The following is a 16119-nucleotide window of genomic DNA, read 5'->3' as shown; positions in this document are numbered from 1 at the left end:
GGGGTGTAGGGGGGGTCGGGTGAGTGGGGGAGGGTGGGTGAGTGGGGGTGGGTGGTGGGTGGTGGGGGGGAGGGGGGGGTGGGGTGTAGGGGTGTAGGGGGGGTCGGGTGAGTGGGGGAGGGTGGGTGAGTGGGGGTGGGTGGGTGGGAGGGGAGGGGGGGTGGGGGTGTAGGGGGGGGTCGGGGTGGGTGGGGGAGGGGGGGTGAGTGGGGGAGGGTGGGTGGTGGAGGGTGGGTGGGAGGGGGGGTGGGGGTGTAGGGGTTGTAGGGGGTGGTCGGGTGGGTGGGGGAGGGTGGGTGGGGAGGGTGGGTGGGGGAGGGTTGGTGGGTGGGAGTGGAGGAGGGTGGGTGGGGGAGGGGGGGGCGGAGGAGGGTGGAAGCAGGGGGAGGGTTGGGTGAGTGGGAGAGGAAGGGGGGGGTGGGGGAGGTTGGGTGGGGGAGGGAGGTTGGAGGAGGGTGGGAGCATGGTGGAGGGAGGGTGGGGGCAGGTATGGGGGAGGAGGGGGTGAAGGGGGAGGAGCGGAGGGGAGTTTGTGGGGGGGGGACAGAGGGTGGGGGAGGAAGAGGGGGGGGGGGGTTAACCTGCAGGCTGGATTGTGTGAGGAGCTCACAAATCCTTGAAAGATCTGGGCAAAGTCCCATCGGTGAGCTCCTCCGGCAGGCAAGGCTGCGTTGGCTGGGTCATGTAGCCCGCATGCCCAGCCACCGCATACCTAAACAGCTTTTGTTCGGCCGGATCGAGGGGGCTAGACGGGCGCGGCACGGGCTAGAGAAGAGATGGAGTGATGTGGTACAGGAGGACGTGGAGCTGAGTGGACTTGCCGATGACTGGTACCAGCGGTGTCAAGATCGGTCTCTGTGGAGGAGGCTCGTGAAGGACGCTACTGGGCAGTTGGAGGCAGTCGCCCTCCAATAACAATGGATGGTGGAGGAGCGACGCTCACAACAACGAGCGGCGCGCCGGGTGGCTAAAACGCAGCGAGTTGACACAGTTGGGGGGGTCTGTGCCCTCCTGCCAGTAGCGGGCGGGTGCTCCACACTTCACGCGGCACCTAGCCTGGCACGACAAGCGCCATGGTGACGTCACCGCCACTTCCTGGCGCGTGGCGGGTGTCGGTGCCCACACAGCGATTGTTCCCCTGCTCCAAGCCCCCTTCACCCTCCCTTCCCTCCCTCCCTCCCCTCACTCCCTCACTCCCTCACTCCCTCCCTCACTCCCTTCCCTCCCTCCCTCACTCCCTTTCCTTCCCTCACTCCCTCCCCTCCCTCCCCCCCTCACTCCCTCCCCCCGCTCCCTTCCCTCCCCTCCCCTCCCCTCCCCTCCCCTCCCCTCCCCCCCCTCCCTCCCTCCCTCCCCTCCCCTCCCCTCCCTCCCCTCACTCCCTCCCTCCCTCCCTCCTCCGCAGGCTCCGGCTCGAACGTGCTGCAGAAGGCGGAGGTGAAGCTCATCAACCAGACGGTGTGTAACGGGCTGCTGGACGGCAGCATCACGGCGCGCATGCTGTGCGCCGGCTTCCTCACGGGCGGCATCGACGCCTGCCAGGTGTGACCTACCCCCTCCCCCTCCGTCGCACCCGCACCCGCCCCCCCCCAACCGCGGGGACGCAGGCAGACGCCCACCGCACCGGCCAGCCGGCACGTAGACTCGCGCAGAGACACGTAGACTCGCACGTAGACTCGCGCAGAGACACGTAGACTCACACAGAGACACGTAGACTCACACAGAGACACGTAGACTCACACAGAGACATGTAGACTCACACGTAGACTCGCTCAGAGACACGTAGACTCGCGCAGAGACACGTAGACTCACACGTAGACTCACACGTAGACTCGCACAGAGACTCGCAGAGACACGATGACTCACACAGACTCACACGTTGACTCGCACAGAGACTCACACGTAGACTCACACAGAGACACGTAGACTCATGCAGACTCACACAGACTCGCACAGAGACTCGCACAGAGACTCACACGTAGACTCACACAGAGACACGTAGACTCACACAGACTCACACGTAGACTCGCACAGAGACACGTAGACTCGCACAGAGACTCACACGTAGACTCACACAGAGACACGTAGACTCGCACAGAGACACGTAGACTCATACAGACTCACACGTAGACTCGCACAGAGACACGTAGACTCGCACAGAGACTCACACGTAGACTCACACAGAGACACGTAGACTCGCGCAGAGACACGTAGACTCACACAGACTCACACGTAGACTCACACAGAGACACGTAGACTCGCACAGAGACACGTAGACTCATACAGACTCACACGTAGACTCGCACAGAAACACACAGAAACTCCATAGACTTTCACAGACTCACGTAGAAACCCTTGTCGCCAAAAACTACGTCGATCCTGTACCGTCGTGGTTATCGTCGTTATCGTTTTGTGCTTGTTGTGGTTGTTGTTGTTGTGGTGGTTGTTGTTGTTGTGGTTGTTGTTGTGGTGGTTGTTGTTGTTGTGGTGGTTGTTGTTGTTGTGGTTGTTGTTGTTGTTGTGGTTGTTGTTGTTGTTGTGGTGGTTGTTGTTGTTGTGGTGGTTGTTGTTGTTGTGGTGGTTGTTGTTGTTGTGGTGGTTGTTGTTGTTGTTGTGGTTGTTGTGGTGGTGGTTGTTGTTGTTGTTGTGGTGGTTGTTGTTGTTGTGGTTGTTGTTGTTGTGGTGGTTGTTGTTGTTGTGGTGGTGGTTGTTGTTGGTGTGGTGGTTGTTGTTGTTGTGGTGGTGGTTGTTGTTGTTGTGGTGGCGGTGATCGTTGTTGTTATTGCTGCTGGGAAGGATGACTGCGTCTTAGTTGGAACCATCGAGTTGACGAAAGTGCATGGTAAGAAAGATGTTGCACCATCGAAGAAGATGGTGACGATGGCGTAGGATGGCAAAGGATGGCAGGCCGCCATTCACTGACACAGCTAACGGTGGCGGTGTTAGTGCAGCTGTGGGGGTGGCCATTGTATTGTGAGAGATTAGCATGTCAATGTCAGAGATTTGCATATCGTAGTGTACAGTTGTGTAGTGTATCTTATATCAATGTATGTCATAGCGTATAGTAGTGTATTGTATATCAATGTATGTCGTAGTGTATAGTAGTGTAGTATATAGTTGTGTAGTGTATATCAATGTATGTCGTAGTGTATAGTAGTGTAGTGTATAGTTGTGTAGTGTATATCAATGTATGTCGTAGCGTATAGTAGTGTATTGTATATCAGTGTATAGTGTAGTGTATAGCAGTGTAGTGTATAGCTGTGTATTGTATATCAATGTATATCGTAGTGTATAGTAGTGTATTGTATATCAGTGCATAGTGTAGTGTATAGCAGTGTAGTGTATAGCTGTGTATTGTATATCAATGTATATCGTAGTGCATAGTAGTGTAGTGTATAGTAGTGTATCTTATATCAATGTATGTCGTAGCGTATGCTAGCGGAGCGTATAGCGCTACGTACGTTAGAACCCCCCGACAGCACCGTTCGTGCGCAGCCCCAGCGCGCCGCCCCCCTCTTATCGTGAGGGTCACCGTCTGCTCCCCGCCGGTCCCCAGGGCGACTCGGGCGGGCCCCTCACCTGCATGGAGAACAACGGCAAGTGGTTCCTGACGGGCGTCGTGAGCTGGGGCGAGGGCTGCGCCCAGCGCAACAAGCCGGGCGTCTACTCGCGCGTCACCGTCTTCCGCTCGTGGATCAAGGAGAAGACCGGCATCTGAGCCGGGACCCGGCAAACGGGGGGAGGGGAGCGGCCATGCCGGTGTTGGCACGGGGCAGTGCCACGTCAGTCTACGCTTAGGCCCCTGCTGGGCGCTGCTTGGCTCTGCTGGTACCTACTGGGCCCAGCTGGGCCCTGCTTGCCCCTGATTGGTCACACGCACATGCGTGTCTACACCGAATCACACCGGGAACCCAATTCACACCCCCCTCCCGCCCCGCCCTGCCCACCCCCCCCCCCACCCACCCCCCCCCCCCACTCCACCCCCTCATTGATTAGTGAAATTAACGCGTTTTTGTTTTTGGGGATGCCATTCGATTCGAGAGTCGATGTTTTATTTTTGGGTCTAATTCTCTAGCGTTCGGCCTGCGCGCGCTGTACAATTTTAGAGTTTAGTTCGTATCCCCCCTGCCCCGCCCCCCTCCGGTCCCTCCTCCCCCCCACTTTGTATCCGATAGCTCGTCAATGTGACCCGGTGGTCTCGTTGGCAAACTTTTAAACTTCGGTTGTTCGCTAAGCGTGGTCGCGATCCCACCCCATCTCCACCACCTCCACCAGTACCACCACCACCTGCATCACCATGTCAACCACCACCTCCACCGCCATCTCTGCCACCTCCACCACGTCCACCAGTACCACCACCACCTCCACCAACACCATCAGTATCACCTCCACCTCCATCACCACCTTAACCACCACCACCTCCGCCATCTCCGCCACCTCCACCATCTCCACCACGTCCACCAGTACCACTGCCACCTCCACCACCTCCACCAGTACCACCACCACCAGTATCACCACCACCTGCATCACCACCTCAACCACCACCACCTTCACCACATCCACCACATCCACCTCCACCACCTCCATCACCTCCACCAGCAGCAGTGTGGAGGGCGTACAGTGGTGGCGGGGTGGGGGTGTTGCTGGGTGTGTGGTGGATTCAATGTTCTGTGTCTAAACATCTGCATGGGTCTGCACATTTACCACGGTCGTCATCATCGTTCACGTTCATCGTCGTCATCGTCGTCGTCAGCGGTTGTTGCTTGTTGAATCTTGCCGAATGGGTCCGCGCGCACAAATGGAGGTGGAGGAAAGCGGCCGCAGGCGTTATTATTTTCGCTGCTTTGTTGCGATGGCGTTTTAAGAAAAACGGTTTTTCGAGTCGTCTCGGGTCGTCTCGCGTAGTCGTGCAAGAGAGCGAGAGAATTATCTCTCGCCCAAGCCGATCCGTGTGAATCTCGCGGAGCCTCCTGTTGCCTCTGCGCGTGGTTTATTTTATTTTTTCTTGGAGCAAGACGAACCCCCCCCCCTTACCCCCCACGTCCCCCGCCCCCCTTTTTGTTAAACGCGCTGTTTTAGTTTTAAGTCGCTCGCTGCCCCGATCCCACCTTCCACTTTTAACGGTGAGTCGATTTTTATTTTTTTATTTTTGCCACTTTCATTTTTGTTTCAACGGCTCGCGATTCCCCCCGTTGCAAGGAGGCGAAGATCGGCCGGCGAATTTTCGTTCGTTTTTTTTTTTGCCATCGCCAAGAGGTGCTGCAGCCGCCGTGCCGAAATTGTAGGCCGGGAAATTAACATCTTGGCCAAATACAGGCGTCATCAGGGTCAGGATCGAACCCACGACCTCCTGCATACCAGGCGAGGGAGTTAACATCTCGCCCAAATACAGGCATCGTCAGGATCGGGATCGAACCCACGACCTCCTGCATACCAGGCGAGGGAGTTAACATCTCCTAGCCACCGTGACGATGATGACAGAGAGGGACTAAAACTCCAAATATACAGCAGCAGGCGTCAGGTTCGGGATCGAACTCACGACCTCCTGCATACCAGGCGAGGGAGTTAACATCTCCTAGCCACTGGTGCGTGTGACTAAGTCAAGCCTTGGGATGTCCTGTTGCCACTTTTTTTGTTAACCCCTCCCCCGCAGAGACGAAAATCCAGATGCGCATCTCTAGAGTTCCTAACGATCAAACTCCAACACCAAACACCCGCCGCGCCGGTGCCAGAGAGACATCCATCATGTTTTTACGAGTCGATTTTCTTGCCCGCCACCAGATGAATTGCCAATTCTCTCAGCGGGTGCTGACAAAACCCAATTTGCCCCCTTCGGTCCTGCATCTGCAGTTGTGGTGGTGGTGGTGGAGGGTGAGTGGCTTGGTGGGTGGGTGTAGAGGGAGAGAGAGAAAGCATTTCTGCCACTGATCTCTTCCCCCCCCCCCCCCGTCACTTTCCTGCTTTTGGGAGCAGTCTGGGCAAATAATGGGGGTGGGGTGGGTGGTTGTATATAGAGAATTACTGAACGCGTGGTGATTTTTTTTATCTTGTCTTTGCTCAAGTACATTTTGTATTTTACACGAATAAAAGAAATAATATTTCCTACGTCGCCTTCTTTTGTAAAGCCGGCCGGTGACTGACGGCGGACTGCGGGGTTTGGAAGTGTTTATTTTTGGAGGATCTTTGGCAAGGGGCTCTCAACCAGCATTGGATTCAGAATAGTCATCTTTATTTAATTCTGCAGGAGGAAATCCGATGAGCTACACCGCTCGTTTTAAACAGATCTCCAGTTAAGGGGGCACGGGGTAACAACGTTACAACACAATCACAAATCGCCCAACACACACACGCACACGCGCAGACAACAACAATTCAACCATCCCCATCCTACGAGGCAAAGCGCCACTGAGGGTTGATGGCGAGGGGGCTGTGCGGGTCGGTGGAGATGATTGATTGGCATGGAGCCTTCCAAATTTCACGTGATCACCTCATGGGTGCACCTAGCCTGGCACCGGCGCCGTGTTGACGTCACCGCTACTTGGTTGCGAACTTTGTGAAAGAGCCGATGCAGAATGATCCCCCCTGGGGGTTCACGAAGCTGCTCCCAGCCCGAACACCGCATCCACTGCTGCACAAACCCTGGCAGCAGATGCTGATGATAGCTGATGATAGCTGATGATGCACACACGTGTACCGACATTCGAGTCAACCTACGGTGTGAGTGGACGAGTGGCCACGGGAGGTAATGACAGGGGAGTCAGCCTGCAGAGCGAATGGATTGGTGGCCACGGGAGGTAATAACAGTGGAGTCAGCCTGCAGTGTGAGTGGACTAGTGGCCACGGGAGGTAATAACAGTGGAGTCGGCCTGCAGAGCGAATGGACTAGTGGCCACGGGAGGTAATGACAGGGGAGTCGGCCTGCAGTGTGAGTGGACTAGTGACAACGGGAGGTAAAGACAGGGGAGTCAGCCTGCAGAGTGAATGGACTGGTGGCCACGGGAGGTAATAACAGTGGAGTCGGCCTGCAGTGTGAGTGGACTAGTGACAACGGGAGGTAATGACAGGGGAGTCAGCCTGCAGAGTGAATGGACTGGTGGCCACGGGAGGTAATAACAGTGGAGTCGGCCTGCAGTGTGAGTGGACTAGTGACAACGGGAGGTAAAGACAGGGGAGTCAGCCTGCAGAGTGAATGGACTGGTGGCCACGGGAGGTAATAACAGTGGAGTCGGCCTGCAGAGCGAATGGACTAGTGACCACGGGAGGTAATGACGGGAGTCAGCCTGCAGAGCGAATGGACTAGTGGCCACAGTAGGTATTGACAGGGGAGTCAGCCTGCAGTGCGAATGGACTGGTGGCCACGGGAGGTAATGACAGGGGAGTCAGCCTAGGCCTCGGCAAGGTAAGGTAAAAGGTAAAAAGCAACGAGCCGACCTTTACCCTACCTTTTACCCTTACCCCATACAAATTACCCGATTACAGGGTAATTACTGGGGTACTACACATGAAAAAGGTTTATAATGGTAAATGCTAGGTAGAGCGCTTTATTCATATAGAATACTCTCGATTATTCCAATTTTACACGCTTTCTTTTAACTGTTGTTGTTGTTGTTGTGTCCTCAAATCCTGTAACTTAATTTTAACCCACTTCCCAATGTGGTATCGACTGCAAACTTGCTATACTTATGTCATACTGATGACAATAGTATATTCTATCATAAAAATTGAAAACATTTTAAAACATTATTTTTCATGTTATGTTTTGGCTTGGGTCTAATTATCCACAATCAACTGGCGTTGGCTGTAATTGGCCACGGTCCCTTACGTTATGGCAAGCTTCGGGCCACTTTTTTGTTTTTAAAAAGTTTTTTTAATATTACTTATTAAATGGAGGCCACGGACTGCACCACAGAGCTTTCAGCGGTAAACAAGGCACAGTATTTACCGGGTAATACTTCGCGCTTCCTTTACCCTACTGGATAATTCTTCCGAGCTACCTTTACCCTACCCTTTACCTTACTCCTTGGCATGTCGACACCTTTTTACCCGGTAAAAAGGGTAAATTACCTTACCTTGCCGAGGCCTAAGTCAGCCTATAGAGCGAATGGACTAGTGGTCACGGGAGGTAATGACAGGGGAGTCAGCCTACAGAGCGAATGGACTAGTGGCCACGGGAGGTAATGACAGGGGAGTCGGCTTGCAATAGGAATGGACTAGTGGCCACGGGAGGTAATGACAGGGGAGTCGGCTTGCAATAAGAATGGACTGGTGGCTGCGGGAATGATCGAGAATAGGAGCGTGGCCAGGTGACGGAAGAGGACGTTGGAGTCTGCTGGTAGAGCGATCGTCGAGACCCAGCGAGAAGGTTCGGGAATGGGGGCGTGGCCTCTGACCGTATATAAAAGGGAGATGTGTGGGGGGCTCAGGGCTGTTGCAGTGGGGGTCTCCGCCTGTTCGAGTGTGAGCACGTAGCTCCTTAATAAAAGAAACGATCTCAAGACAAGTGCGTTGAAGTCGTCATGAGACGTGTAGAATTAACAACGCTCCAGTGGCAGTGGTGCGACTGTGGTTATCCAGAGCCGGGCCGTAGTACAGCGTTTAGCGACGTAATACCACGATCCACGGATACGAAGAAGGAGACATCACAGCGATGATGGTGATGATGCTGCTATCCACCACTCCGCTACTGCTCCTGCTGACGCTTGATCACGTGAATGTGACATTGTAGTCATCTCTGTAGCATCTACATCATCAGCCGTATGAAAGAAAGAGACTACTCCTATTACTACCCCTACAACTACCCCAACCCTGATCACTACCCCAATCTCTATCACTACCCCAACCCCTATCACTACCCCAACCTCTATCACTACCCCAACCCCTACCACTACCCCTATCACTACCCCAACCTCTATCACTATCCCTACCACTACACCTATCACTACACTAACTCCTACCACCACCCCTATTTTTACCCCTACCACTATCCCTATCACTACTCCTACCACCACCTCTATCACTACTTCTACCACCACCCCTATCACTACTCCTAAGACCACCCCTATCACTACCCCTACCACTATCGCTACCCCACAACGGACCAACGTATAACGACGCAACGCTCCGGATCCACAAATCACCGGAGCGGTGACGCGGTTATCCTGCACGTTGACCACGTGGAGATGCAGAGAGCAGTCTCCAGCATCGTCGGCAGCCAGTGCGAAAGCGAGAAGGAGCATGAGGGAGGAGGGAAGGAAGGAAGGAGGAAAGAAGGAAGATGGAAGGAAGGAAAGAAAGGTAAGGAGAGCAGAACGAAAAATCTTTGTTAAATCTTTCATTTAAAAAGGGGGGGGAGGTTACGTAAAGCAAAGCATTAAAAAAACCGACATGATTAACGAAACAAAGTGCCGAATACACCGAGCATCTTCTTGTTTCCTCTGATCGTAAAAGAAAGAGAGAGAGAGAGGCCTCGCTGGAGGCAACTCTACTCCAGCCCGACGCACAACCGCATCGGTGACCTCGGCTGGAGCATCGCCCACGGCACCGTCACCACCAACGCCTCCCTGGCACCCTTCACTGACACGTCCCCAGAGTGCCGGTTCTGCGGTAAAGTGGAGACGGTGGCGCACCAATACGCGGAGTGCAAGAGCCTGGACTTGTTGTTCAAGGTCCTCAAAAACATCCTCTTAAGGTTCAGCCTCCACTTCTCCCCGACGGTCCTCATCTTTGGATACCAAAAGGGCGACGGATCCCAACATCTTCAGGGGCTGGTCAACGTGCTCGTCGGCTACGCCAAGCTCGCCATACACAGGGCGAGGAAGGTGGCTCTGGAGGGGAAACGTCCGGCCAGCAGCCTGGGCATCTTCCGCGCTCTGGTCGGAGCCAGGGTATGTGGGCTGGAGTTCCGCCATGTGACGCGGCTGACCCACGCCGTGCCGGCCTTCAAGGAGCAGTGGGCGATGGAGGAGGCCGTGTGCTCGGTGGCAGATGACGGGGAGCTCTGCATGCTGATGCGAGCTACCGTCGGAGGCCGTTGGACTGCGAGAAGGGCTGCGTGCAGATGCAGCACGTGTCGTTGGTTAAAACAAAATATGAAACAAAAATAGAACGAGAGAGAGCGAGAGGGGGGGCAGAGAGGGGGGTTACATAAAGCAATGAGTGAGCGAGAGGGGGGGGGCACATTAAGCAATGCATTTAAAAAAACTAAATGACAATCGAAGCAAAGTACCGACTACACCGAGCATCTTCTTGTTTCTTCTGATCGTAAAAAATGAGAGAGAGTGAGTATTGTGCATTCCTAGATCATTCTACGTAGACTTCGAGTCTTGTCCTGACATACAACTTGCTGCGTGAGTTGCAACAGTCTGAAAACTCGTTCAAATTCCCTGTACATTTCATTTCTCTGCTTGTTTTGTACGCAGACCAGAATTTGTCGTTATTTGTTTTTACTTGCCTTAAAACTATTTAACTTCCATTGCTGGTGAAGTTGAAGATGAACAGTGACGTTTAAAATCGTTTCGCCTGTTTCACACGTTGACTTTATTGGTTGTACAAATTAATAAAGGACCATGTCTGGAAGAAAACAAGAGAGAAAGCGTGGAGAAGAGTGGAGTGAGATGAGAGGGGAGAGGCAGGAGAGAGCGTGGAGGGGAGTGGAGTGAGATGAGAGGGGAGAGATGCAGGAGAGAGCGTGGAGAAGAGTGGAGTGAGATGAGAGGGGAGAGGCAGTAGAGAGCGTGGAGGGGAGTGGAGTGAGATGAGAGGCAGGAGAGAGCGTGGAGGGGAGTGGAGTGAGATGAGAGGGGAGAGGCAGGAGAGATGCAGGAGAGAGCGTGGAGGGGAGTGGGGAGTGGAGTGAGATGAGAGAGAGATGCAGGAGAGTGTGTGGATGGAGGTGGCTCTGGGCGAGTTCACGTGAGTCATTGCGAGTCGCAGTTCGCTTTGTGCCACCTGTGACTCACATCCGTGCAGAAAAGGCCACGTCAACGCCTCCGTCATTCACCCCCCACCCCTTCACGTGCCGACTCGTCTGTGCACAGCGCTCCACTTCATTGCATCAGACTTTGTGTCAAGCCTCACTCACCTGTCACTGGCAGCGCGGTGGCTAGGAGATGTTGACTACCTCGTCTGGTGTGCAGGAGGTCGTGGGTTCGATCCAGACCCTAACGCTTGCTGCTGTGTATTTGGAGTTTGCGTGTCTCTCATCATCATCATCACGGTGGCTAGGAGATGTTAACTACCTCGCCTGGTATACAGGAGGTCGTGGGTTCGATACAGACCCTGTCGCCTGCTGCTGCTGTATATTTGTAGTTTGCGTGTCTCTCATCGTCATCATCACGGTGGCTAGGAGATGTTAACTACCTCGCCTGGTGTACAGGAGGTCGTGGGTTCGATCCAGACCCTGTCGCCTGCAGTATATTTGGAGTTTGCAGGTTCCCCCAGTTTTTCCCATTTAGAATCGACATCACGCGTTTCAGACTATTTGGATGCTACCGCTCTGAACATTTCCACGCGATCACGATGACGGTGATGACGATGATGAGCCGCAATCAATTTGTGATGGGAAGGTCCGCGAGTGATAAATAGTTGCCGCATCACAGGCGCGGTTCGTTCACTAGGGGGCGTTGGGGCACTGCCCCCACCAAACAGCTGGAGATGAGAACCGATTTGTCTAACAAGTATAACCCGTAAAAAAAAGTTTTTCACTATAAATCCTTTATATGCGTGGCGGCTAGAGTCCTCTCGTCCTCTGGCTTGAGATGGCTGCCACCTATGGGTCAGATGATTGCCTGCCACCATTAAGCAATTGGTAATTAAATATAATATTTTTGTGCTAAAAAGTGTAACATTTTGGAATTTTTTTTCACGAACATTGTCACGCACAACGAGTCTGTGTGGAAAATGTCAGCTCGATTGGATCACGGGAAGTGGGTTAAAAAACGACCGAAAGATGTGCACGGTCGTAAGCGCGCAAGCAAGCGCGCCAGTGAACTTAATATAACGGATTCAAAAATAAGTAATATTTAAAAATACTTTTTTTAAACACGCTTTAATGAAATGTACCGTACGGGTAATGGCAGAACTCCACGACTCCAGGAAGTGGCCCCGAGGTTTGCCACAACGTAAGGGACCGTGGTGATTGACAGCCAACGTGAGTTGAGCGTGGACAATTAGACCCAAGCCGAAACATAACATGTAAAAAAGATTGTTCAAAATATTTTAATTTTATTTTTTATGATAGAATATAGTATTGTCATCAGTATGACATAAGTATACCAACTTTGCAGTCGATACACATTGGGAAGTGGGTTAAAATTGAGTTACAAGATTTGAGGATACGACAACAACAGACAGTGAGTTAAATAAAATCGTCTAATAAAAATTTTTTTCTGTGAACAGGTGTCTTTTATACAGGTGTAGTGACATAGAATGGTCACTACTGTGTCGGCCTGTACGAAGGCTGGGGGCCCCAAGGGGGTGCCTGGGGGGTCACGTGCTGGAGGGATCCGGACCTTCCCAGAGGTGGGGGAAGTGAGGCGTGGCCTGGGAAGGGAGGCGTGGCCTGAAGAGAGCCAGCCACGCCGGGGCGGAGCCAGCCACGCCAAACGAGATATAAGCGTGGTGTGAATGCAGAGCAAGGCTGTTGTACTGTACTCCGAAGTGAAGACATCATCGGTCGTCAAGTCCCGAGTCGTCGTCCTGGGCCAGGCAAGCCGTTGCCTGCCTGGTCCAGTCTGTGTCGCGTTCCAGAGTGTTAGTGAGTTGAGGAAGGTGGTCACCACCTTATGTACCGTGTTATGTTACGTACCGTTTAATAAATAGTGTTGCCTCCAAGCTGCGTGTGTGTGCACCTAATTCGGTCTTACTACACAGGTAACAAGCGGAGATTAGGAGCACCCCATTTAAGAGTGTACTCCTAATCTCAGCTCGTTACCTGTATAAAAGACACCTGGGAGCCAGAAATGTTTCTGATTGAGAGGGGGTCAAATACTTATTTCCCTCATTAAAATGCAAATCAATTTATAACATTTTTGACATGCGTTTTTCTGAATTGTGTTGTTGTTATTCTGTCTCTCACTGTTCAAATAAACCTACCATTAAAATTATAGACTGATCATTTCTTTGTCAGTGGACCCCACCTCCGCCTCTGATCTCGAAACGTGATGGGGTTCAGTTTCAGTTTCATGTATTAGGTATAGCCCTGTGAGCCATTCGGCTCTTGACTCGGGTGCAACCGCAACAAACAAAAACATGAACAAAGAACATCTTAAAGTGACTACACGCAACAGAAAATCCATGAAAAAACAGCAAAGTCTTCCAGGTAAAACACCGCATTTCAACGCTGTGTGCAAAAATCTCAGTGGGATGCAAGTCAAACAATAACAACCACAAGACAATTTAGATTAAAGTTATCAGGTTAACTCTGTACTGCAACAAACAAACATGGCTAAACCAAAACGTTTTACAAAATCACCAAAATAAAGCTATAAAAACAATGTAACAGTGATCATAGGAACCGTTATTCAAAATTTACAATAAACGATATACATAACATGTACGACCATAGCTGGCAGCGTGACCCCCCCCCCCAACTCCCTCTGGAGAACAACAAAGATGACGTCACCCTGCTGCACTATTTAAGACCGGGAACAGGAGGAAAGCCTCAATATTCTGGCAAATCGGCCGAAGATGCTGGTTGTAATTTCCAGTGAAACGTGGAACTAAAATTTGGTCCCGTAATGAGCCAAGGATGTCTGTGTGTCCCGCGCGTGACGTCACTCCACGTCGGCCAGCCCCCCTCATTAATATTCATGAGCGGGTGACGTCACTCCACGTGGAACAGCCCCCCTCATTAATATTCATGAGCGGGTGACGTCACTCCACGTGGGCCATCCCCCCTCATTAATATTCATGAACAGGTGACGTCCTCCACATGGACCCCCCCCTCCCTCATTAATAACCATGAGCAGGTGACGTCACTCCACATCGAACAGCCCCCCACATTAATAATCATGAACAGGTGACGTCTTCCAAATGGACACCCCCCCCTCATTAATAATAATTAGCGGGTGACGTCACTCCACATGGGGGGGGCGAGGCGCCTCCTCCCCCCTCCTCCCCCCTCCTCGGCGTCAACTTACAACCCTCACTACAAAGGCAGAACCCTCACGTCACGTGATCTCCGTCACGCCGTTGAGACATCGAAGTGCAGTGAGTGGGTCCAAGGAGACCGGAGACTGAGCGCTTGAGGCAACACGTTGATTAGCTGTGTGTGAGCTACACGGCTCCCTGACACATAGAGGGGTAGCGGCCCCTCTACCCGGCACACAAGGAGGTACAGCCTCCGGGCGAGCGTGTCCTCATCACTGGGACTACACTCACGTTCCTGCGGCTAAGGGGACCTAGGGGGAGGCTGTCTGACCCGACCCAGCCAAGGCCCACGGGTCCCGATCACTGGCCCACTACAGCCCCGACCCTTAGAAGGACGGCGGGTTTGGGGGTTCCCAGGGTCTGACCACTGGCCCACTCAGTCCCGGCCCTTAGAAGGATGGCGGGTTTCGGGGTTCCCAGGGTTTGACCACTGGCCCACCCGGCCCTTAGAATGACAGCGGGTCTGGGGGTTCCCAGGATCTGCCCACTGGCCCACTACAGTCCCGACCCTTAGAAAGACGGCGGGTCTGGGGGTTCCCAGGGTCTGATCACTGGCCCACTACAGTCCCGACCCTTAGAATGACGGCAGGTCTGGGGGTTCCCAAGGTCTGACCACTGACTCACCCGGCCCTTAGAAGGATGGCGGGTCTGGGGGTTCCCAGGGTCCAAGCCGAGCTGGTCTTCATCTTCAGCTCGAAGAAGACTGCCAGACTTGTCCCGAGGTCCGGCTTTTATACTCGTGCCAGGGTCTCTCCACCGCTGGCCACGCCCTCCTTCTGGAACTCTCTCCGGGGCTCTGGAATAACCCCCCCCACAACCCCTCTATCTTGGGGCTGGGAAAACCTCGTGTCCCAACGGCCCCGTTCATCCTACTCATCCCGGGTTACCACCCCCAATGGACACGTGTCTACAGGTAAGTAAACGTAACAAGACGCTATACACAATGCCTGTCAACGACGCTACATCAGTAAAAAGGACGTCATGATAAACACGTTCCTTCGGAGTGGGCAGGTAGGAACTTGGTTGGACGGCGCATTCGTGCGATACATGTCACGCGGCGTAAGCTGCGTGGGGCGGTGCGTCACGTGGTGCTGAGTACAAATTGAAGGCATGGCTATGCACGACAGACAAATAATCCCTGGTGGGCAGAGTGGAACTGTTGTTCCTACCTGTATAAATAAGGGATTATACTGGTAGGAACGAAGTGGACCAGCCTACAATAGATTATATCGTCCGTCCGTCCGACCGTCCGTCCGACCGTGTAGCAACATCGCCCCCTACTGCAAACACTTGGGATGACCCTACAAAAACCTTTAGACTCAGTGACGCTTTCCTGGCTAAACAAGTGTAACATTCCCTTATAATTCCCTGAGATAGCTTTTAATTAAAACATTTAAATTAATGAGGCTTTCCTGGCTACACAAGTGTAACATTCCCTTATAATTCCCTGAGATAGCTTTTAATTAAAACTTTTAAATTCAAATTTTATAATTTAAACTTTTAAATTCAAATTTAACTCACAGAGCCCTAAAGCCTACAGCTAGGCCTAAAGCCTCGTACTACGCCTATCACTCTCCCTTCGTATCGTACCCCCGCGTGTGTGCAAGGGAGTTAATGTTTAACAATGTTACATTCCCTGATGCTTTTAAATAGAAACATTTAAATTTAAAGCTTTTACATAAATAATAAAAACATTTAATTATAAAATTAACTCACGGCGGCCTAAAGCCTACAGCTAGGCCTAAAGCCTAGAACTAGGCCTCAAACTCTCCCTTCCTATCGTACCCCCGTGTGTGTGAAAGGGAGTTAATGTTTTACAATGTTACATTCCCTGATGTTTTTAAATAGAAACATTTACATTTAAAGCTTTTACATAAATAATTAAAACATTTAAATTACAAATTAACTCACAACGGCCTAACGCCTACAGCTAGGCCTAAAGCCTAGAACTAGGCCTCACACTCTCCCTTC

At 52.5% G+C, this 16119-nt stretch overlaps 1 protein-coding gene across 1 annotated transcript in view; it reads left to right on the top strand.

The window, feature by feature from the left end:
* The window catches only part of LOC144952016 (suppressor of tumorigenicity 14 protein homolog), a 79248-nt gene extending 73146 nt beyond the window's left edge, over positions 1-6102 (top strand). The window contains 2 exon segments of the mRNA XM_078882406.1: positions 1406-1542; positions 3557-6102. Coding sequence (XP_078738532.1) covers positions 1406-1542; positions 3557-3718 — 299 coding nt within the window. The 3' untranslated portion in view covers positions 3719-6102.
* Positions 6103-16119: the final 10017 nt, after the last annotated feature.

This window comes from Lampetra fluviatilis, chromosome 65 (genome assembly GCF_964198595.1).
Source record: "Lampetra fluviatilis chromosome 65, kcLamFluv1.1, whole genome shotgun sequence".
In the NCBI taxonomy this organism is placed as follows: Eukaryota; Metazoa; Chordata; class Hyperoartia; order Petromyzontiformes; family Petromyzontidae; genus Lampetra; species Lampetra fluviatilis.
Note: the sequence above shows the minus strand (reverse complement) of the source record. Positions and strands in the feature narration are given on the sequence as shown.